Source organism: Heptranchias perlo, unplaced genomic scaffold (assembly GCF_035084215.1).
Source record: "Heptranchias perlo isolate sHepPer1 unplaced genomic scaffold, sHepPer1.hap1 HAP1_SCAFFOLD_239, whole genome shotgun sequence".
NCBI classification, from domain to species: Eukaryota; Metazoa; Chordata; class Chondrichthyes; order Hexanchiformes; family Hexanchidae; genus Heptranchias; species Heptranchias perlo.
Window position 1 is genome coordinate 718 of NW_027139251.1, and position 18,505 is coordinate 19,222.

The 18,505-nt window shown below is 40.9% G+C and overlaps 1 protein-coding gene and 1 pseudogene across 1 annotated transcript; one reads left to right on the forward strand and one right to left on the reverse strand.

Annotated features, from left to right (window-relative positions):
• Positions 1-2,116: 2,116 nt before the first annotated feature.
• On the forward strand, positions 2,117-12,092 carry LOC137310268 (beta-1,3-N-acetylglucosaminyltransferase lunatic fringe-like). Its single transcript, XM_067978167.1, has 8 exons — positions 2,117-2,654; positions 2,877-2,925; positions 4,081-4,183; positions 5,459-5,612; positions 6,388-6,473; positions 6,897-7,062; positions 7,166-7,251; positions 9,939-12,092. Exons 1-8 carry the CDS (start codon positions 2,628-2,630, stop codon positions 10,003-10,005), a joined length of 738 nt encoding a protein of 245 aa, XP_067834268.1. The 5' UTR covers positions 2,117-2,627; the 3' UTR covers positions 10,006-12,092.
• A 1,689-nt stretch (positions 12,093-13,781) lies between these two features.
• Positions 13,782-13,900, reverse strand: LOC137310269 (5S ribosomal RNA; annotated as a pseudogene).
• Between the last annotated feature and the right edge of the window lie 4,605 nt (positions 13,901-18,505).

The following is an 18,505-nucleotide window of genomic DNA, read 5'->3' on the forward strand; positions in this document are numbered from 1 at the left end:
ATGCTACCATACCCATGTAACCTGTAACCATCCGATACCTGACCCAAGTTGAAGTTCTTCATGTGAGCCTAGGCTGGCTAGTTTACTGTGGGGTGCATCGCAGCCTGATCATACCCTCATCTGATGTCCCTACATACATGTGCAACTTCCAGCAGCAGCCACTCGATAGTAATTAGGGAGTAACTGATTTCCCCCCTTCCTGCTTCAAGAGCATGGAGGCCAGTTGCAGTTCACCACCCCCCATGTCACCCCAACTGAGATCAGTTAACATCAGCATAGTCTGGGGATTGAACCTGGGCCAATTTTGATCTGTACGAATTAGTCCCACACTAAGCCATTGGGGAGCACTGTATTAACATTTATTGCAAAATGCTCAGGCTTCATAGTTAGCCTCATTTTGGGTCCCAGTATTCCTAAAGATCCAAGCTTACCAAGTCACAGTTGGATGACACTAGCCTCTGACATTCCACATATCTCTAATATCTTTCTAATGCTGGGTCCTGCAGCTTCAATGTGCAATAATCAGCTAGGCTGCTGGGAGAATAGGTGCGGGCACAGTGATGATGCCCTTCATGGTCAAATAGCTTGCTAACATGCCACAATTTTGGCTTGCACATGAGGAATGGCCATTTGTGCCAGTTATCATAGAACTGCTGGTACCTATTAACCATGAGCTACCACATTCTGGGGAGAAGTGAGAACATTCAAAGGGGAAAGTTGGAAAGAAAATTGTTGAATTTAAGTCATGCAAAAGCAAACAGTGACAGGTGCCATGTGACTGCCATTGGTCGACAGAGACCAGGTGTATTTGCACAATCCCATTTAAAAATAAATTATCCAACAGTCTCAAAATATTTGTACAAGACTATCCCTTTTAAACATTCCCAGTTAAGAATGGATTCTTCTGGATTTTTATTACCTGTGACAAATTTCCCCTGCAGCCTTTAGTTTGGATAAAATCAGCAAGAAACCAGTGTTATTTCTATTTAGAGGTTAGTAATATAAGGACCCACATTAACCCAAAAGGTGCACTTCAGTGGGGAATGGAATGGGTATTGATTTCATAAATTGTTAAATAAAGTTAGTCCTGAATTCCATTAAATAAAGCGGTGGAATGGCACAATTACTCTTGCCAAGTTATTAACCAAAAATAAAATGTTTCACATGAAGCTGGTAATGGAACTAGCAGGTGGCCAGAAAGAGTCTCTTTAACTAAAGTTCTAGCTTCCTCCCCTTCTTTTGATTAAATTGCTCAGCTGTATGCTAATCGGTTAAAACACGTTTTTAGTTTCCTTGCTGGTGGACTTAATTCAAGCCCGGAATCCTCGCTATTGTGAGGGGAGTTTAGTGCGGGTGGGTAGCAGCATGCCTTGAATACACAGGGACTTGTGCAGCAGTGGAGCAGAAGTTATGCTGTTTTTTTTTCCGTGTCAGTTCTGTGCCCTGAACTCGACAGCTGGTTCTGCAGTGCGTGCGTTCTTTCCCCCTTAAGTATTTGTTTTTTTGGGAGCTGAATCCTTAGCCATCCTACCTTGTCTCCTCTTCTACCCTCCCCCATAAGTGCAAACACAATGGCAGCTGCCTTGAGCTCCTCGGCAGCTGCCTGAAATTAGCTGTTCAAACAGGCAAGTAAGTGGCTCATGACCAGGTGGGCGAGAATGCACCTTGGCTGCAGCTCAAATCCACGTAAAAGTTACTCAATTACCTGCAGTTGAGCCTAAGTGGTTCCAGCGGCCATGTCATTGTATAAACAGGCCTGGTGTTAACTGTGTAAACATGCCTGGTCTGACGGGTAAAGTGAGCAGCTGAGTGGTTCAAAGCCCATGCCAGTGTGGAGATGCCTGAGGTGTTGTACTGCCAGGTGTCACCCCACCCACAGCTAAAGTAAACAGCTTTCTTTTTTTTTAAAAAAGAAAAGTAGCCGAGGAGGGAAAAAAAATAACTGACATCAAAGTCGAATTATCGCAGTGCTCGAGTCGCACACACTTTATCTTATAATATCTCAGCCTTTTATGTTCTTGAAGCTTGTTCGGTTTCTTCTTGAATAAACAAAACTGTTGGGCTTTTTAAAAAAAAAAATCTTGAATGGACTGCTCGTTTATGACTTGCAGTTTGTTCGATGGTTAACGTGCTGGCACTTTTAAGCACTGGCTGTAAGGATATTCCTTGCTGAATGGCTGTGCTTCTTGGTGACAGGCTATGTTACAATGGCCCTTATGTTAAAGGAGCCCAAGGGTCACCTCTCCTCTTTGTCTTCCGTTAGTTGTGGGGCTGGGATGCTGCGGAGCTCTGAACAGGTTGCTATGGAGAGACTGGCAAAACACAGAAAGCAACACAACAGATCTTTGTGGGGAGGTTTGCGTCTCATTGCCCCCCCCACCCCACCCCTTTCACATTTTGAGCTTGTTTGGCTTGTTTAAGCAGCAGTTTGGAATAAACTTTGCATTAATCAGAGCTTTGCTGGTGCTGGATGGTCTGAGAATAAAAGTGAAGGCTGGCAGAGGGGAGGGACAACAGAGCAGGTGGACTTAGTATATTCTTGTCTTCGGGGGAAGGGGGAGTCAGATAGCAAAACTTTGAATCCCTTTGCACAGGTATTCCTTGGGAAAAAGAGTCCACTCTGAACAATGGCGTTTGGATTTCTATACTTTTGTGTAAGTAAGATGTTACTGATGCTCATTTTTATAGAATCCCCTAATGAACATGCAATCCTAACCACTAAATAGGCAAGGGATAAAGAAAATACCCAGACAAATCCTCAATTATCCATTTCCTCATCTCTTCCAATAACACTGAGCCATGGCAATAAAGGCACCTAGAAATAGCCAGGCTCTTGGTAAATAGGTTTGACGTTTACTATTCCTTTTGTTTTACAGACGTACATCTTCACTGATGGAGAAGATGAGGAGCTAAAGAAAAAGACAGGTAAGCCATGGGAACTGATTATGGGGTCGCACAAGATCCTTGTTGTACACCTGTCCCTACATCTGGCAGTAACCCTTGTCTCTCAACCTAATGGGTCCAGTAATGATTAAACCCACATCATTATAGAGTGCCATCTGTTAACTGAGATCAATTAGCAAAGAAGGCCTGGGTGACTGTTTATAAATCTTTCTGCTGTTGGGAGTAATCTTTAATTTTCTGAGACTACAAAGCGAAAGAGGGTGTGGGGTAGGTGATTTTACCTATGTAAATGAACCCACCCTTCAAGTACTGTGCATACTCTTGTAGAGTGTTGTTAAATTGTAGGAAATATATTGATGGTTAGTTCCAGAAATAAGACTGTGGTCATGTAGAGCAGCCTGGATTCTTGTATGATCTCTTGTTTGATAGGATGCTACTATTACAGCCGAAGTGCATGAGTTGATTTGAGTAAGATGAGCGACTTTCAGTAAACAAGCCACTATCTGAGCTCCACCAACTCTTGAAGTCCCTGCAATTTGAGGTTCGAAATGTGACCGTAATTGATAGTTGTCAATGTTTCATAACCACTAGTGCTTGGTCCCTATTCAACTAAATCGTTCCCACTATCCGCCACCTGTTGCATGGGATGCCCTTGAATAAAATCGATTGAGAAGAAAAAGGCTTGTTGCCATGGCGATAATGGCTAACCTGACTCTAGACTGAGAAGGAGCATTTAAGTGATTCAGTGGAAGGAGCCAGTGAGTCCTGACCCACTCCCTTACTGCACGGCTGCAGCTGTCTGCAAATTCAATTGTGTAGTTACCAAAAGCTACAGCTTAAATACTTTTAAGCCCGCTAACCCCGGGTCAGTTTGTGCAGATCTGGGAAATCCTTTAAATGGGGGTGGGGAGAGGGGAGAAAGAACTTAATTGGTGACTGGAGTTTTCACCCTATTATGAGTGAGACAATCCCAAAATATCACTACATTTTCCAATGCTGTTTGATGAGCCAAATTCTCATTGTTTCCAGTGGGATTATTGATTCTGAATGCTGATTCCTGAATTTGTCATTGACTATGAACTTAATGCAGATTTATGGTGTTGGTTTGCATTGTCCTGTAGTTTTTGCCTGTGTTTGCTGAGTATATTGATGCTAATGTGTTCTCTTTCCCAATAGCAGGCCACATGGTCAACACTAACTGCTCAGCTGCTCACAGTCGACAAGCTCTTTCCTGCAAGATGGCAGTGGAATACGACAAGTTTATTGAATCAGGAAAAAAGTAAGTAGCAAGGGGGAGAAAGTCACTTGTAAAACTGAGCAATAGCTCCTCCGCTGGTTTAGTGAATTAAGGCATTATCTACATGTACTAAGCCATACAGATCAGATGGCCCTAGTTTAATCCCCTAAGCTGATCTCAAGTTGGAGGAACAGTTGGAATGCTAAAGTGGCTTCAGCACAGCTGTGCAAAGGGAAGGTGGAAAATAGTCAGCCAGGGTTTTCACTTCTGATTATTGTACACAGACTCCATTATGCAAATATATGGCACTCAAGTGAGAACCAGTTTGGACTGTGATATAGGGCCCTCTGCTGTCTAGAGTTATGTGAAGAATGGCCACTGGCTAGGTACCTTCAGCAAAGGAGTTGGGGGGGGGGGGGGAAGGAAAGGAAAGAAATCAAGAAAAACAACTACAGACAAAATTTGACTGTTAAATGCTGGTTACATTCGAGACAGTTTTGTGATGTAGAATGGAATGAATCTGAGCCCAATCGAACCAAGCTCAGCCATCGTAAAACCTCATAACTCTGGAAATAACTTGATGTTTCGGAACTAAGACATCACTGACTTGTGGGGAGCCACAAGACAGCGCCTGTAGTCTGGTGGAAATGTGCTTTATGTAAATGTTTTCTTTTAATGTTAACGTTGCTCCTCTCCCCCTTCAGTAGAATGTGGTGACGTGCTGGAATATATTTCTATGAATGTGGTCAACCTGTGTGCCCATTCATCTTATGTAAGCCTAGGCAGTGTGTCAGCAGGATATTCAACTGTGAGGGCATCACAGCTCAGATGGATCCTGCCCTCACTTCACTTACTTTCTAGCAGGAATCAACAATCAGGAGCAGGAGCCCTGACTTTTTTTTTTCCCTGTCAACATCTGGGATCCTGATGCCAGTTGTACCTCTATTAAGCCAGCACTGACTAAGCATTGAGCTTGGGATCATCCTGTTCAGTACAGCTCAGTATTACACCAAAAGACTCATTTACCCACTGAGCAATTTGAGGAAGCCAGTTGAGTTTATTGAGGTCGCTTTCTAGAAAATCATGAGGTGTAACATTGATTAGAACAATTTCATCTAACTTCTGCAAATTTAATCCTTTCTGAACAAAAATTGTGGTCTCATGGCAGGACAGTTTGGTTCTAGTTCTATTGCCAGTTCACAGGACGAGGGATGAGAACACGTGCAGACCACAGGGCTTGTCTGACGAGTCAGTGCTTTTTCATCTTCATCTTTAATCTTTTGTGCCATGAACTGATGTTATGGTTTCACATTTCAGATGGTTTTGCCACGTTGATGATGATAATTATGTGAACACCCGCACCCTGGTGAAGCTGCTGGCACAGTACCCGCACACTCAGGACATCTACATTGGGAAACCAAGCCTGGATCGACCCATCGAGGCCACTGAAAGGATCAGTGATAATAAAGTGGTAGGTGTGCGGACATTAATAAAATAAACAACGGAGGAGGTCGATTGTCAGCTGCTTTAATATTTCAAATGCACAGTGAAGCTTTATTGTGGCACAAATGGTGATTTAACTTATTTGCTGGGGTTTCCGAGCAGAGCAAGGATATAAATTTAACTTTTTAAAAGAAGCACTTTTTTCTATAGCACCTTTCACAACCTGAGGATGTCCCAAAGCACTTTACAGCCAATGATGTACTTTTGAAGTGTAGTCACTTTTGTAATGTAGGAAATGTGGCAGCCATCTTTTGCACATGGTCCCACAAACAGCAATAAGATAATGACCATATAATCTGTTTTTTAATTTTGTTGATTGATTGATAAATATGGACCAGGGTATTGGGCAGAACTCCCATGCTCTTCTTCAAAATAGTGCCATGGGATCTTTTACTTTCACCTGTGAGGGCAGAGGGGGCCTTGGTTTAATGTCTCATCTGAAACACAGCACTTCCTCAGTACTACAGTTGAATATCAGCCTAGATTTTGTGCTCAAGTCTCGAGTGGGACTTGAACCCATGACCGCCTAACTCAGAGGCAGGAATACTACCACTGAGCCACAGCTAACACGTAAACATAAGTCTTTGGGGAAGGGGGTTGGCATACTGGGTCATTTCCTACTTTCTGTACTGTGTGCCAGTTGCCACTGTGCTTCCTGCAGGTGACTGGGCAGAGAGGGAACTGAAGAGGATGGCGCTTTTTTTAATGCAGTGAGTGATGTTTCCTTGTTACTTTTCTTGCAGCGTCCAGTGCATTTCTGGTTTGCAACTGGTGGAGCTGGATTCTGCATCAGCCGAGGACTAGCACTGAAGATGAGTCCATGGGCCAGGTAGGTGTAGTGATACCAGCTAGCTAGGTGGCTACAGCTTGCAGATATTTGAGATTTGGGAATTCACATGACATTGTAGTTAAGATTGACCTTTTTTTGACTGGGAGCATTTTGCATATTAAATAAGTTTCCCTTTTTTTTAAAACAAATTGAATACACAACCTGGCAAATGAGAAATCGGCTTCATGCTTGGTGTAATACAGCTTGTATATATTTTGAAAGTTCAAAAGAAAGATTTTAACTGTAGCTATTACACATTTTGGTTTTCAGTCTGGTCAGAAAAAGCTGTAAGGCCTAATCTAATTTTAGTGGCTTTGTTAGATATTATTTAAATTCAAAACCCTTTTCTTTGAACCTGCTGCTTGGGCATGCTGCCTTAACAGAGCGCAGTGTCCAATTTCTGCTTTCTTCCTTTTTCCACAGTGGCGGTCACTTCATGAACACTGCAGAGAAAATCCGTCTGCCTGACGATTGCACCATTGGTTACATCATCGAGGCCGTTCTGGGGGTGAAGTTGATTCGGAGTAACCTGTTCCATTCACACTTGGAGAACCTGCAGCAAGTAATGAGAACTGATATTCCCAACCAGGTAAGCAGCCCGCTCCAGAACTAGCCTAACAGTATGTAATGGAACATGCCCATTCCTCAAGGAGAAATAACAGGTACTTTAATTGTACCGGTCTGTATTCCAGGTTACGTTGAGCTATGGCACATTTGAAAATAAAAGGAATGCCATTAATCTGAAGGGAGGCTTCTCCATTGAGGAGGATCCATCTCGGTAAGTGTGAAATTCTTTCACAATACATTAATCCAGCAGAGCAAAGTTGAGAGTCTGAGTGAGCCTGTTTGTTCAAATTTGTACAGTCTACTCCTGTCACCTCTTCACAGCTTGTTTCTGCTTCATAGAAATATAGAATGTGCTGCATGCAGAAACCAATTCTGAAAAATGTTGTTTTCTATTTACAATTACCCCACTGTAGCACTACTGAATAATAGTATTAAATTGCCCTGTAATCTTATATATAAAGAGATATGTCTACTTTTATCTAATTATTTTAGTGTCCCAATCATCTTTTCTTGCTATGTTTTGTGCTTTGATAATGCTGGTCAGTGGCAGTGCAGGAAGTGATGGGGGAAGTTTTATGCGTCAGTATTCCTGGTGGAAAGGCTCGCTAGCCAGAAGCACATATTGAAAACTTTGTGCACTGCCCATGATTTTCCAGCTTTTAAAATAAATGATCAGAATATTGTGGGCAGTACACACCCAATCTCTGATTTCAGTGTTCCCAATGGGTGAGGTTCCTAGCCATGAAGTGGACTTGTCAGAACTCCCCTGATGTGGGGTCATGTAAAGGTAATTCGCCCCCAAGTAACAACACCTAGCAATTATGAGGTGACTTAGTTGAATGTAGTTCCCTTTGAAACAGCTTGGAGTCGGCAGGGCATCCGTGTGCTGCAACACAACTTATGTAACTCACTTAGAGATTGATGAAGAGGAAACGTGGAGCATCCAGCTCAAGAACAGGAATGATTGGTTGCCTGGCTTCCATTTAGAAAATGATCTGAATACCTAAAGAAGGGGATCCTTTAAACACGTATACTATAATTTTTTAAAAAGTTATTTTCACTGGACAGTCTATAATAAATGGAAAATTAGTGGATTGTCATCTGCTATTCTGTACAATTGAAATTTATACCGTGTAATGTTAATTTGATATGACTGAGATTTCAAAATTTATCTTTTTAAATAGTTTATTTCCAAAACATAATATCTAGTGGACAATACCTGCGATTAACATGATACAACTGCACATTTTTAAAAGCCTTGTTTACAATTAGGAGAGGCGATAGAACGGAAAGTGATGTATTTAACAGAACAGACTTCCATTGAAGTTGGTTGGGGGCAGGGGTGAATCTGGCCAGACATTGACACTGGAGTAACCCTTTAGTGGAGTGGGCTGCACATAGTGAGTTCAACAAAATTATTCCAGGATACAATTAATCTACAATTATTTTGCAACACAAGTCACAACTGTACCAGAATTTTGGGAAACGCCCTGCCCAGTGGTCACGAGCCAAAAAAATAAGTAAGAGAAGAAACCAAATACTAGTGCTGTGATAAGAACTTTGGCTAGTTTTGCTGAGTGTGCAATTGATCGTGATAACTCTGGTGCGACAGTAAATTGTGTCCACAACTCATTCTTTAAAATCAGTGATAGGTTCTTACAGCAGCACAAGGGGATAAATGAACAAGAGTCAACTACAAACCTTACTCCACATCTTACAAAACTCAGCATTGTACTAGATCTTCAGTAAATACCAGTGACTAACGTAAAGTGGAAATAATTCTAATACATTGGCTACAATTGGCTAAGTAACGAAGCAGAGAATAGTGGTGAATGGTTGTTTTTCGGACTGGAGGGAGGTGTACAGTGGTGTTTCCCAGAGGTCAGTACCAGGACCACTGCTTTTCTTGATATATATTAATGACTTGGACTTGGGAGTACAGGGCACAATTTCAAAATTTGCAGATGACACAAAACTTGAAAGTGTAATGAACAGTGAGGAGGATAGTGATAGACTTCAAGAGGCGGTGAAATGGACGGACACGTGGCAGATGAAATTTAACACCGAAAAATACAAAGTGATACATTTCGGTAGGAAGAATGAGGAGAGACAACATTAACTAGAGGGCACAGTTCTAAAAGGGGTACAGGAACAGGGAGATCTGGGGGTATATGTGCACAAATTGTTGAAAGTGGCAGGGCAGGTTGAGAAAGTGGTTAAAAAAGCATACAGGATCCTGGGCTTTATAAATAGAGGCATAGAGTACAAAAACAAGGAAATCATGATGAACCTTTATAAAACACTGGTTCAACCACAGCTGGAATATTGTATCCAGTTCTGGGCACCTCACTTTAGGAAAGATGTGAAGGCTTTAGAGAGGGTGCAGAAAAGATTTACTAGAATGATTCCAGGGATGAGGGACTTCAGTTATGTGGATAGACTGGAGAAGCAGGGTTTGTTCTCCTTGGAACAGAGAAGGTTGAGAGGAGATTTGAGAGGTATTCAAAATCAGAGAAACTGTTCCCATTGGCGGAAGGGTCAAGAACCAGAGGACATAAATTTAAGGTGATTGGCAAAAGAACCAAAGGCGACATGAGGAAAGACTTTTTTATGCAGCGAGTGGTTATGATCTGGAATGCACTGCCCGAGGGGGTGGTGGAGGCAGATTCAATCGTGGCTTTCAAAAGGGAACTGGATAAGTACTTGAAAGGAAAAAATTTGCAGGGATAGGGCGGGGGAGTGGGACTAGCTGGACTGTCCTTGCAGGCACGGACTCGATGGGCTGAATAGCTTCCTTCCGTGATGTAACCTTTCTATGAATCTATACAGGTAATTTTACTTTGAGCTACAGGAAGTTTTTATCTTCTATACAACTAATCTCTTTTTTGTTCTCTCTAGGTTTCGCTCAATTCATTGTCTCCTGTATCCTGATACCCCATGGTGTCCCCGCAATGTTACTTATTAACCTCTAACCTCGTCCCATGTAACCCCCGGTATCTGAAGGGGATGTGGGGACCACTGTATGTCTGGCTGTGAAGCTCTTGTGTAGCTGCATTAATGCACATTGCTGGGTCGTAAGGCTGCTGTGCGGCCTGGATGTAATGATAGTCTCCCTCCTGTTCGCAGTCTTGTATGGAACAGAGCCATGCTTTGAATCCGAGCAGAACAGGAAGTGGCAGAAGGCAAACAGACATCACAAAGGATGAGTGATTGTGTGTGTCGTGTAATTATTTTTCCCCAAGTGTGAAATTGAAAATGTTGCTGATGTATCGGCGAATCTTTTAGAATGTAAATGACTCCTCGAGCCAGCTTTAAACACTCACTGCTTTTCTTTTTGACATTTAGATCATGCATTAGGAGAAAGTCAGTAGACGAAAGCTGCTCTGTGTTGAACCATAAATACAGATGCTATGTAATGTTTCAAAGGTTCAATTTCAACTAAAAAAAAAATAGGACTGAACATGTTTGAAGAATGTAGAATAATTTCCAACTTCTTAAGTTTGGAAAATTATTAGTGCCTCAACACCATTCGAGACGCCAAATGGGATTAAAGGTAATTGAGATTTCCTGAAAGGATTCCTTTCCTTTTACATCTGTGCTCAACGTATTGTGAATATCACTAGAAAAGCTTGTGTTCAAGGCTGGCTGCTGGAGGCTCTTAGACACAGCCTCATTATTACTGAGGCCTGTCTGTATGCGAAAGCACTTTTCCTCCAGTTAAAATCCTATGGTTATTAATGGCACAGAAAGAAGCTGGCTACTCTTGAGACACTTCTGGGATTAATTTGGAAAATGTGCTGCACTAATAGTTAATGGAAGACCAGCTGATGAAAAATACTGTTTGATTCATTCTATTGATTGTAATTTTTGGTATTTCAAACTGACATTTGAAAATCTCACTTCATTTCCAAACAGTGTTACAAACCGAAGTCCACTTCTATACCTTTTGACTTATTTGAATGTTTTTAAAAAAGTTTTGTAATAAGGCCACTTATTTACAAATTCCCAAGGAGTATTTTGCCTCGATTGACAGTTCAGGAAGATTTCAAAAGCCTAGTTTAAGAAAAGATATTTTTGAGACATTTCTTGTAAAATATGTTGACATCATTTTAACATTTTTAAATAAAAAAAACTCAATGTTTTCCTTTTTAACCCCCCCCCCCCACCTGAAATCTGAAAGGCTGCTGATGTGAGGATCAGGTGGACTTCATGTATCCACTGGGCTGCATTATATGTACCACCGGCTAAATTGACTGGGCTATTTGACCTTGGGGAGGTATCACAGCTGATCTCCATCCTATCTTCATTTTATGTCCATGTACTTATACTACTTGGTCACTGGCTAGAGATCAGAATTGGAAACCCTGACTACCTTTCTCCACCTTAATCTGAGGTCATTGAGATTACTTGTAGCATGCCTCCTCCTGGCTGAGATCAGCTCACTCAGCACAGATTAGAGATCAAACCTGGGAGTTTCCTGGTCTGGATGGCTCAGTTCCACAATGGATGATGTGTCTACCACTGAGTCATGGAAGAGCTTCTTAACATTTTCTTAACGTCTTCTTTTAACATAAAAGGCATCGTCTTTCTAACCCTTTTATTCGTCCTCTAACAACTTATAGTTGTGTGAATCCGTCTTCCTTCCTGATTTCAGAGTAAAGGAGGGAATGAAAGGCCTAAAAATTATCCCGTCAAGTGTGTAGCACTTAGAGCAGCAGGTGTCAGTCATGTTATGCTCTAACGGTGACCCATACTGGGTTATTTGTATTGTATATATTTATCTGGACAGTATTTACTGTTCTTTTGTATTGCTGTATATTTGGAATGGTTGCTTGATATTCAGAAATCTTTCTGATCTGTAAAAACGTGATGTTTGAATTCTTAGATTTAATTGCTTCTCTTATTTATATTCCAGTATCTGGAAACAAAATACTGTAAAGCACTGTAAATATAATCACTGATACTCAGGGATGGAACCTGAATCGTTAGTGAAAGCCGATGGGTACCCATCCTTTCCTTTCTAATAAAGGATTTATTGCTTGAAAAATAAAACCCTGTTGACTAATTTCTTATACTCATGGGGAGGGTCTCTGGAGGACATAGAGGCCTTGACCACTAGTGCATTTGGATCTGCTCCGAGGTTATGTTGAGGGCTGTAAAGTATAATTCTAGAGCACCTGCAGAGTCTGTCCTCTGTGTGCACCTGGCAAGTTCAAGCAGCAAGATCCCATGTCCAGAAATGGAGTAAGTAGTAATGTCCTTAAAGCCTTGCTGAATAGAACTGTGATATTATTCAAGGTCCAAGATCTGCAGTTTGCAGTGTCACTGCTCATACCTGGAGCGGATTATTAAATGTCAAATCATAGGTTACAACATGGAAAGAGGCCATTCGGCCCATCGAGTCCTCACTGGCTCTATGCAAAGCAATCCAGCTAATCCCACTCCCCTGCCCTTTCCCTGTAGCCCTGCAAATTTTTTCCTTTCAAGTACTTATCCAATTCCCTTTTGAAGGCCATGATTGAATCTGCCTCCACCACCCCCTTGGGCATGCATCCAGATCCTAACCACTGTGTAAAAAAAAATGTTTTTCCTCATGTCACCTTTGGTTTGGTTCTTCTGCCAATCACCTTAAATCTATGTCCTCTGGTTCTTGACCCTTCCACCAATGGGAACAGTTTCTCTCTATCTACTCTGTCTCGACCCTTCATGATTTTGAATACCTCTATCAAATCTCCTCGCAACCGTCTCTGTTCCAAGGAGAACAATCCCAGCTTCAGTCTATCCACGTAACTAAAGTCCCTCATCCTTGGAATCGTATGTGACTGGACTTGTGTCAGTAGAACTGGACATTCCATACCATTGCTGTGATTATATTGAAAAATCATTTTGCTTAGCAGCAAAGGAATTTGAGTTTTTGGTCAATGCAATTATATTGATGCAGATGTTAGTCATCAGATAGAGGTAGAAGTACCAGAACACTTTCCTGACCAGACAGTCTCAAGTTTGGAGGGTTTTTAAACTAGACTTTTATTGAGCTGAGGCATAATAAATTTCAGTAATGCTCTTTGGGCAGATCTTAAATACTACACCTCAAGCTGGCAAATCATAATTGAAGAGAATTGCATAGAGCTCCTCCTACTGGTTCCACAATAGTTCAGTATTTCAACCTATATCAATATTAAACACCTATGCTCAAACTCGCACCACTTTCTATGATCTATTGGGGAGGGAAAGATAACTGCGTCAATCAACATATTGCATTCCATGGTGGTAGAGTGGAGCCTGCTGCTCAGAGCAGTGCTACCAGCAATTGTCAATTCCTGGCGATACACAGTGCATTCCTGTTTTTTAAATTCTATTTTGCACTTGCATTTTAAAAAAATATATATACTTGCTGCATTTTAGTTCCTTATTGTTTTTCTTCAAGTAACTCCTTCCCCCATCCAATGCATTATTCCCTGGTTCAAAATCAGCAAGCGATCGGTTCCTGTTCTGTGACTAGTTGTTTAGAAGTGTGCTGGAGTGGCCCAGTTTATTTAGCCTCTGCTTTGTCCTCTGGGGAAGTAGCAACCTTATGATCTGGCTAGAATCAGGAATTGACTGAGTTGTCTGCAGGTTTACATCCTTATCCTCAATTGAAAATAATATTTGAATAGTGGAGTGTACTTGCCATTTAGCTCCAATTGTGTGATGTTCCATGTATAGTCTTTTGTCTACCTGTTTTTAAACAATCATAAGGATAGCCAACTGCACCTGGTATTCCCAGGTGGTCTCCCATCCAAGTACTAACTGAGCCTAACTCTGCTTAGAGTCCCAGATCAAACTGGATCAGGTGCTTTCAGAGCAGTGTGGAAGTCAGTGGTCTTTTGTCTGCAGGCTGTGAAGTTATATGTATTTAAACATTTTGTTACTCAAATATTTATTCGAACAAACTTGAGTTTTGAATTGAATGACCACCTTGTGAAGCTTGCAAAAGGGGAAGGAAATGCAGATTAAATCAGCCATCTGTTGAAAACTGCCACAAATTTGGGCCTTTACTTATAATATTCACTTTGCAACTAAGTCCAATTGAAATGATTTCTCCAAATAAAACCTTGCTCTGGAAATTTTACACATACCACTTAATGACTTGATAACTAATTAAGAACCAGCTGGTTGGATGAAAAACGTTAAGTGGCGGGTGACACGCTATGTTGGACACCCAGCCCTTTCCATTGAGTAACAGGATGTGGGCTTGCTCTTGCAATCTCTGTGGTAAGTTCCTGAGCTCAGGCACAATGCTGAGCAAAAATCAGATGCTTCAGCCACAGGCAAGGAGGAGAAAAATAGTCAGAGATCTAGTCAGTCACGTCCCAAAAACTGGTTTCAGAGTGACAGACCAAGAACCTGAGGGTGAAGTAGAAAGACAAAGGAGAAAAATATATACTTTTTTTAAAGTTTGAATCTCTGCCAGAAGTGTGCACTGAATATTGGGTTTGCCCTTAACACTGCAGATAGTTAGTTGACCCTCGTTGATGTCCACTTGGATGAGTTGCTGGAAGTTCTCGGCCCCTGTGAAGTCATATCCCAGCAGAGAATCAACAACTTCAGGAAGGAATGGAGAAAAAGATAAATCTTTTTAAAAAGGGGTGGGTGGTCTTCTATTAAATTCCATGCCCGTAATGGATAGTGATGCTGCTATTGTCATTTAATAAGACTAGTCTATGGGCTAATTGCTGTACAGTTCAACTTTATTTCCTTTCTCCCATGTAAAATGTGTATGGAAGATCAAAGAAGTGGATATCCTACAGAACATAGATTAGAAGATAACCTCCATGTTTCACTCTTCCCTGAGGGAAATCCTCTATTTGTTTAAGAATAGTTTAAACTGATTTAAGTGTGCACTGAACCCAAACTACTGTGTATTTTTGGCTGGGGTCTGTACATTCCTATTAATAGTTCTAGAAATGATTGCAAGTAGGTAGGGAACAGCTGCTCACAGTAACTGATATCACTGCGCTGTTTAGGGCTTGGTTTTAAATTGAAATGATGTGTCCAGCTGTTCATCTCTTAATATATAATTTATAGAAGCAAACAAGAGCTCAATCAATAAAACATAAGAATCCTGCCTTTCCAGGTGCAAAAATGAAAACAAAAACATTTACTTCAATAAATCCACTTTTTTTTTGACAGTGTTGAAAAGTCAAACAGAAACAATTAGATTGGCTTTGCTTGCCCACTGTTATCCATTGGCAGGAGCAATGGTGAAGTCCATGATGGCAAAAAACGATGGGCATCAGTCCAACTGTGTCATGCTGAAACAGTCTTTACCGGGCTTATCTGCATTATGGACCCTCATTGTTTTTTTTGGAGAATTATATCATGTAAAAACCTGTATGTCCACAGCACATGCTGCGCATGTATAGGCTTTTAAAAAAAACTTTTAGCAATTTTACAGACAACTAATGAGGGGATATGTGACTGAACTCTGAAGTGTATGTTATGAGCACTGAGGTACAAAGGACTCTAAGCAATAGTTCCTCTTTTTTTTCTTATTTTCCATCATTGCAACACTTCAAAAATACTTTATTGGTTGTGAAACGCTTTGTGACGTCATAAGGTTCATAGAATCTTACAGTAGAGAAGGAGGCCATTCGGCCAATTGTGCTTGTGCTAACTCTTTGAAAGAGCTATCCAGTTAGTCCCACTCCCCTGCTCTTTCCTCATAGCCCTGCACTTTTTCACTTTTCAAGTATATATCTTGTTTTCAGACTGGAGGGAAGTATACAGTGGTGTTCCCCAGGGGTCAGTATTAGGACCACTGCTCTTTTTGATATATATTAATGACCTGGACTTGGGTATAGAGGGTATAATTTCAAAATTTGCAGATGAAACAAAACTTGGAAATGTAGTAAACAATGAGGAGGATAGTAACAGACTTCAGGAGGACATAGACAGACTGGTGAAATGGGCAGACACGTGGCAGATGAAATATAACGCAGAAAAGTGTGAAGTGATACGTTTTGGTAGGAAGGATGAGGAGAGGCAATATAAATTAAATGGTACAATTTTAAAGGGGGTGCAGGAACAGAGACCTGTGGATGCACATACACAAATCTTTGAAGGTGGCAGGACAAGTTGAGACGGCTGGTAGATTGCTAACCATTTATTACTGGGCTGGCAGTGTAGTGGCAGCCATAGGTTAATGTGCTGTGGAAAATGACCCAGTCAGAGAGAATCATGCTTTTGGGGGTCGAATAATGGCAATGAAGGCCAGAAAATTAGGGATAAAAATACTATGGGCTCTTTCTGACCTCACTCTCAGCCTTCTCCGCCCTAAGTGGATGCTGCCATTTCCAAATGAGCGAGCTCAGCTACAATCCTAATAAACTAACGAGTAGGGAGTTAGAATTCTGCATAAAATGGAACATTCTAGATGACTTACATTGTAGGCTTGGTGTGCTGTGGATTTCTGCTGAAGTATTCTCAGGAACTTTACAAGATTTTAGTATATTCTGGCATGAAGCATAAATATGCCATTAAAAGGAAACCTCTCTTTAACACGGGTGCGGAAATGTTAAAACAGACCCAGCAAAGTTAAACAATCAGAGCCCTGTTAATGTATTCAACTGCAGCAAAGTAAAGCAGAATTGATGCTGGTGACTTTTGAGCGTAAATAATTTCCATTCAATTTCTTGTTGAAGCACACTGTAAATTGGTAAAAGAAAATTCCGGCATCTGTGTATCTGTGAGGTGATAAATTTAGGCTCTGGACACCGGAGTTTACTTTTTGTACAATGCAGTCCAGTGTGTGTGCATAGTGAATCCAGGATTTTTTTTTATTTGGAGATTTACGTTTCAATACAGAATAAAATATCTTAACGGATTCAGACTCCCAGTAGTTCTATTGAGTAGAAGCAGTTACCAAGGTGATGGAGAAAGAAAGTTGAAAAAAAGGGGATGAATGGTTCTTTTTTCCCCCCTTGTTTTGTATTCTTCACAGTTAGATTTGTCTGAAAAAGAATTATCCGTGTGTAAGTAAGCAGGACACGGTGGCAGAATACGTCTGTGACGTCCATAACTATTAGGATCCCTCCCCAGGAAAGGCTGTACTCAGACGTTCCATCCCACCCTGGCTCCAGTGGTCACTCAGTGTTCAAAGGAAGTGTTCCACCCTGACCCCATAGGGGATCACACTGAGGACATGGATATTAGCACAGGAGGAGTATGCTATCAGAAGTTGGAACAAAAATCTATGACTAGAAGGAAAAGACATCTCTTTATATAAGCTTGAATTCGCACAACATGTAAAATGAAGGCAATATTAAAGAGAAAGGCTTGTATTCTGATGCCAGTGTCTTCATCAAGAAAACTAAATGGGCAACCTAATGTCACCAAAGCAGAATGCCACAGAATTGTGGGATATGGCTTTGTGCTGTGCACAGTTCCACAGAGAGCGGATTAAGACTCTTGGCTGGGTTATGGGAAGGACATGCTGAGGGAAGCCAAGGCACATCTCCACAGGGAGGCAGAAAAATAAAGCAGGCTGCTGAGTCTTGGGCGTCTCAGTTGTGGAGTGGCGGAAATCTCAAAGTCTGCCTTTCCTTTTGGCCAGGTAATGATGAATCTAAAAGGAATCTTTTTTTTTAAATGTACAGGAGGATGTACATTGAGTGCTTCCTTTATTTTTATTATGCAGCCATTGAAATATCTTTTTTGTGTTGCGTTCTGGGAACAAAGAGCACATCAAAGTTCAATAAGAACTTCAACACAGTGACTCTAAATAATTTATCATGTGACAAGCAAAAGTGAACTTCAGACTGAATTCCACAACAGCTAGGAACAACAGCTGTACTCAGAGCTTCTTAATAGCACATTGACGTGCTGGAGGAAATAATGTGGCTCATAGATACTTAGAAAAGGATATTATCTATAATATATAATTGTTTCTCAAATTATATAGCCTTCTAACAAAAAGCCTAGAAATTACATTTGGAGACAATAGTGGATGGACAGTTAATATGTTTATATAACATTCCATTGTCCACTATTTTGGCAGAATAAGAACAATAAACGGATTAACACCTACATTAAAATAGTGAACAGAAGAAAGTCATATGAACAAATTAAGCATTGTCTGATAATATACCCAATAGTAATTTCTAGGCTACAACTCCGTGAACAAAGTACTTAGAATGAACCTTCTACAATCTGAAAATGAAACCTATTAACAGTGGATTACTTGTGAATATGATCCAAACCAGTCATTAAAAGTTCTTAACTAGATTATACAGTATCAACCTGCAGAATACTATATAACCAGCAGCTTTAAAGAAAACTGTCTGGAATCTTTAACCAGTTTCCTTTGTGTTTGTGTTTCATGACTTTAAGTACTGTTTATTGAGAATGTATGTTTGAGTTTTGCTTTTATTGTCCAACTGATAAGAGAGAAGGGATTAGAGAAGGAACGAAAGTGACTGATTCAC

Bases quoted from the DNA above. Each gene is read 5' to 3' on its own strand.
- LOC137310268 (XM_067978167.1), top strand. From the start codon at position 2,628: ATGGCGTTTGGATTTCTATACTTTTGT. The intron at 2,655-2,876 runs GTAAGTAAGATG...TTTGTTTTACAG, and splicing joins TTGGATTTCTATACTTTTGT to ACGTACATCTTCACTGATGG. The intron at 7,063-7,165 runs GTAAGCAGCCCG...TCTGTATTCCAG, and splicing joins GAACTGATATTCCCAACCAG to GTTACGTTGAGCTATGGCAC.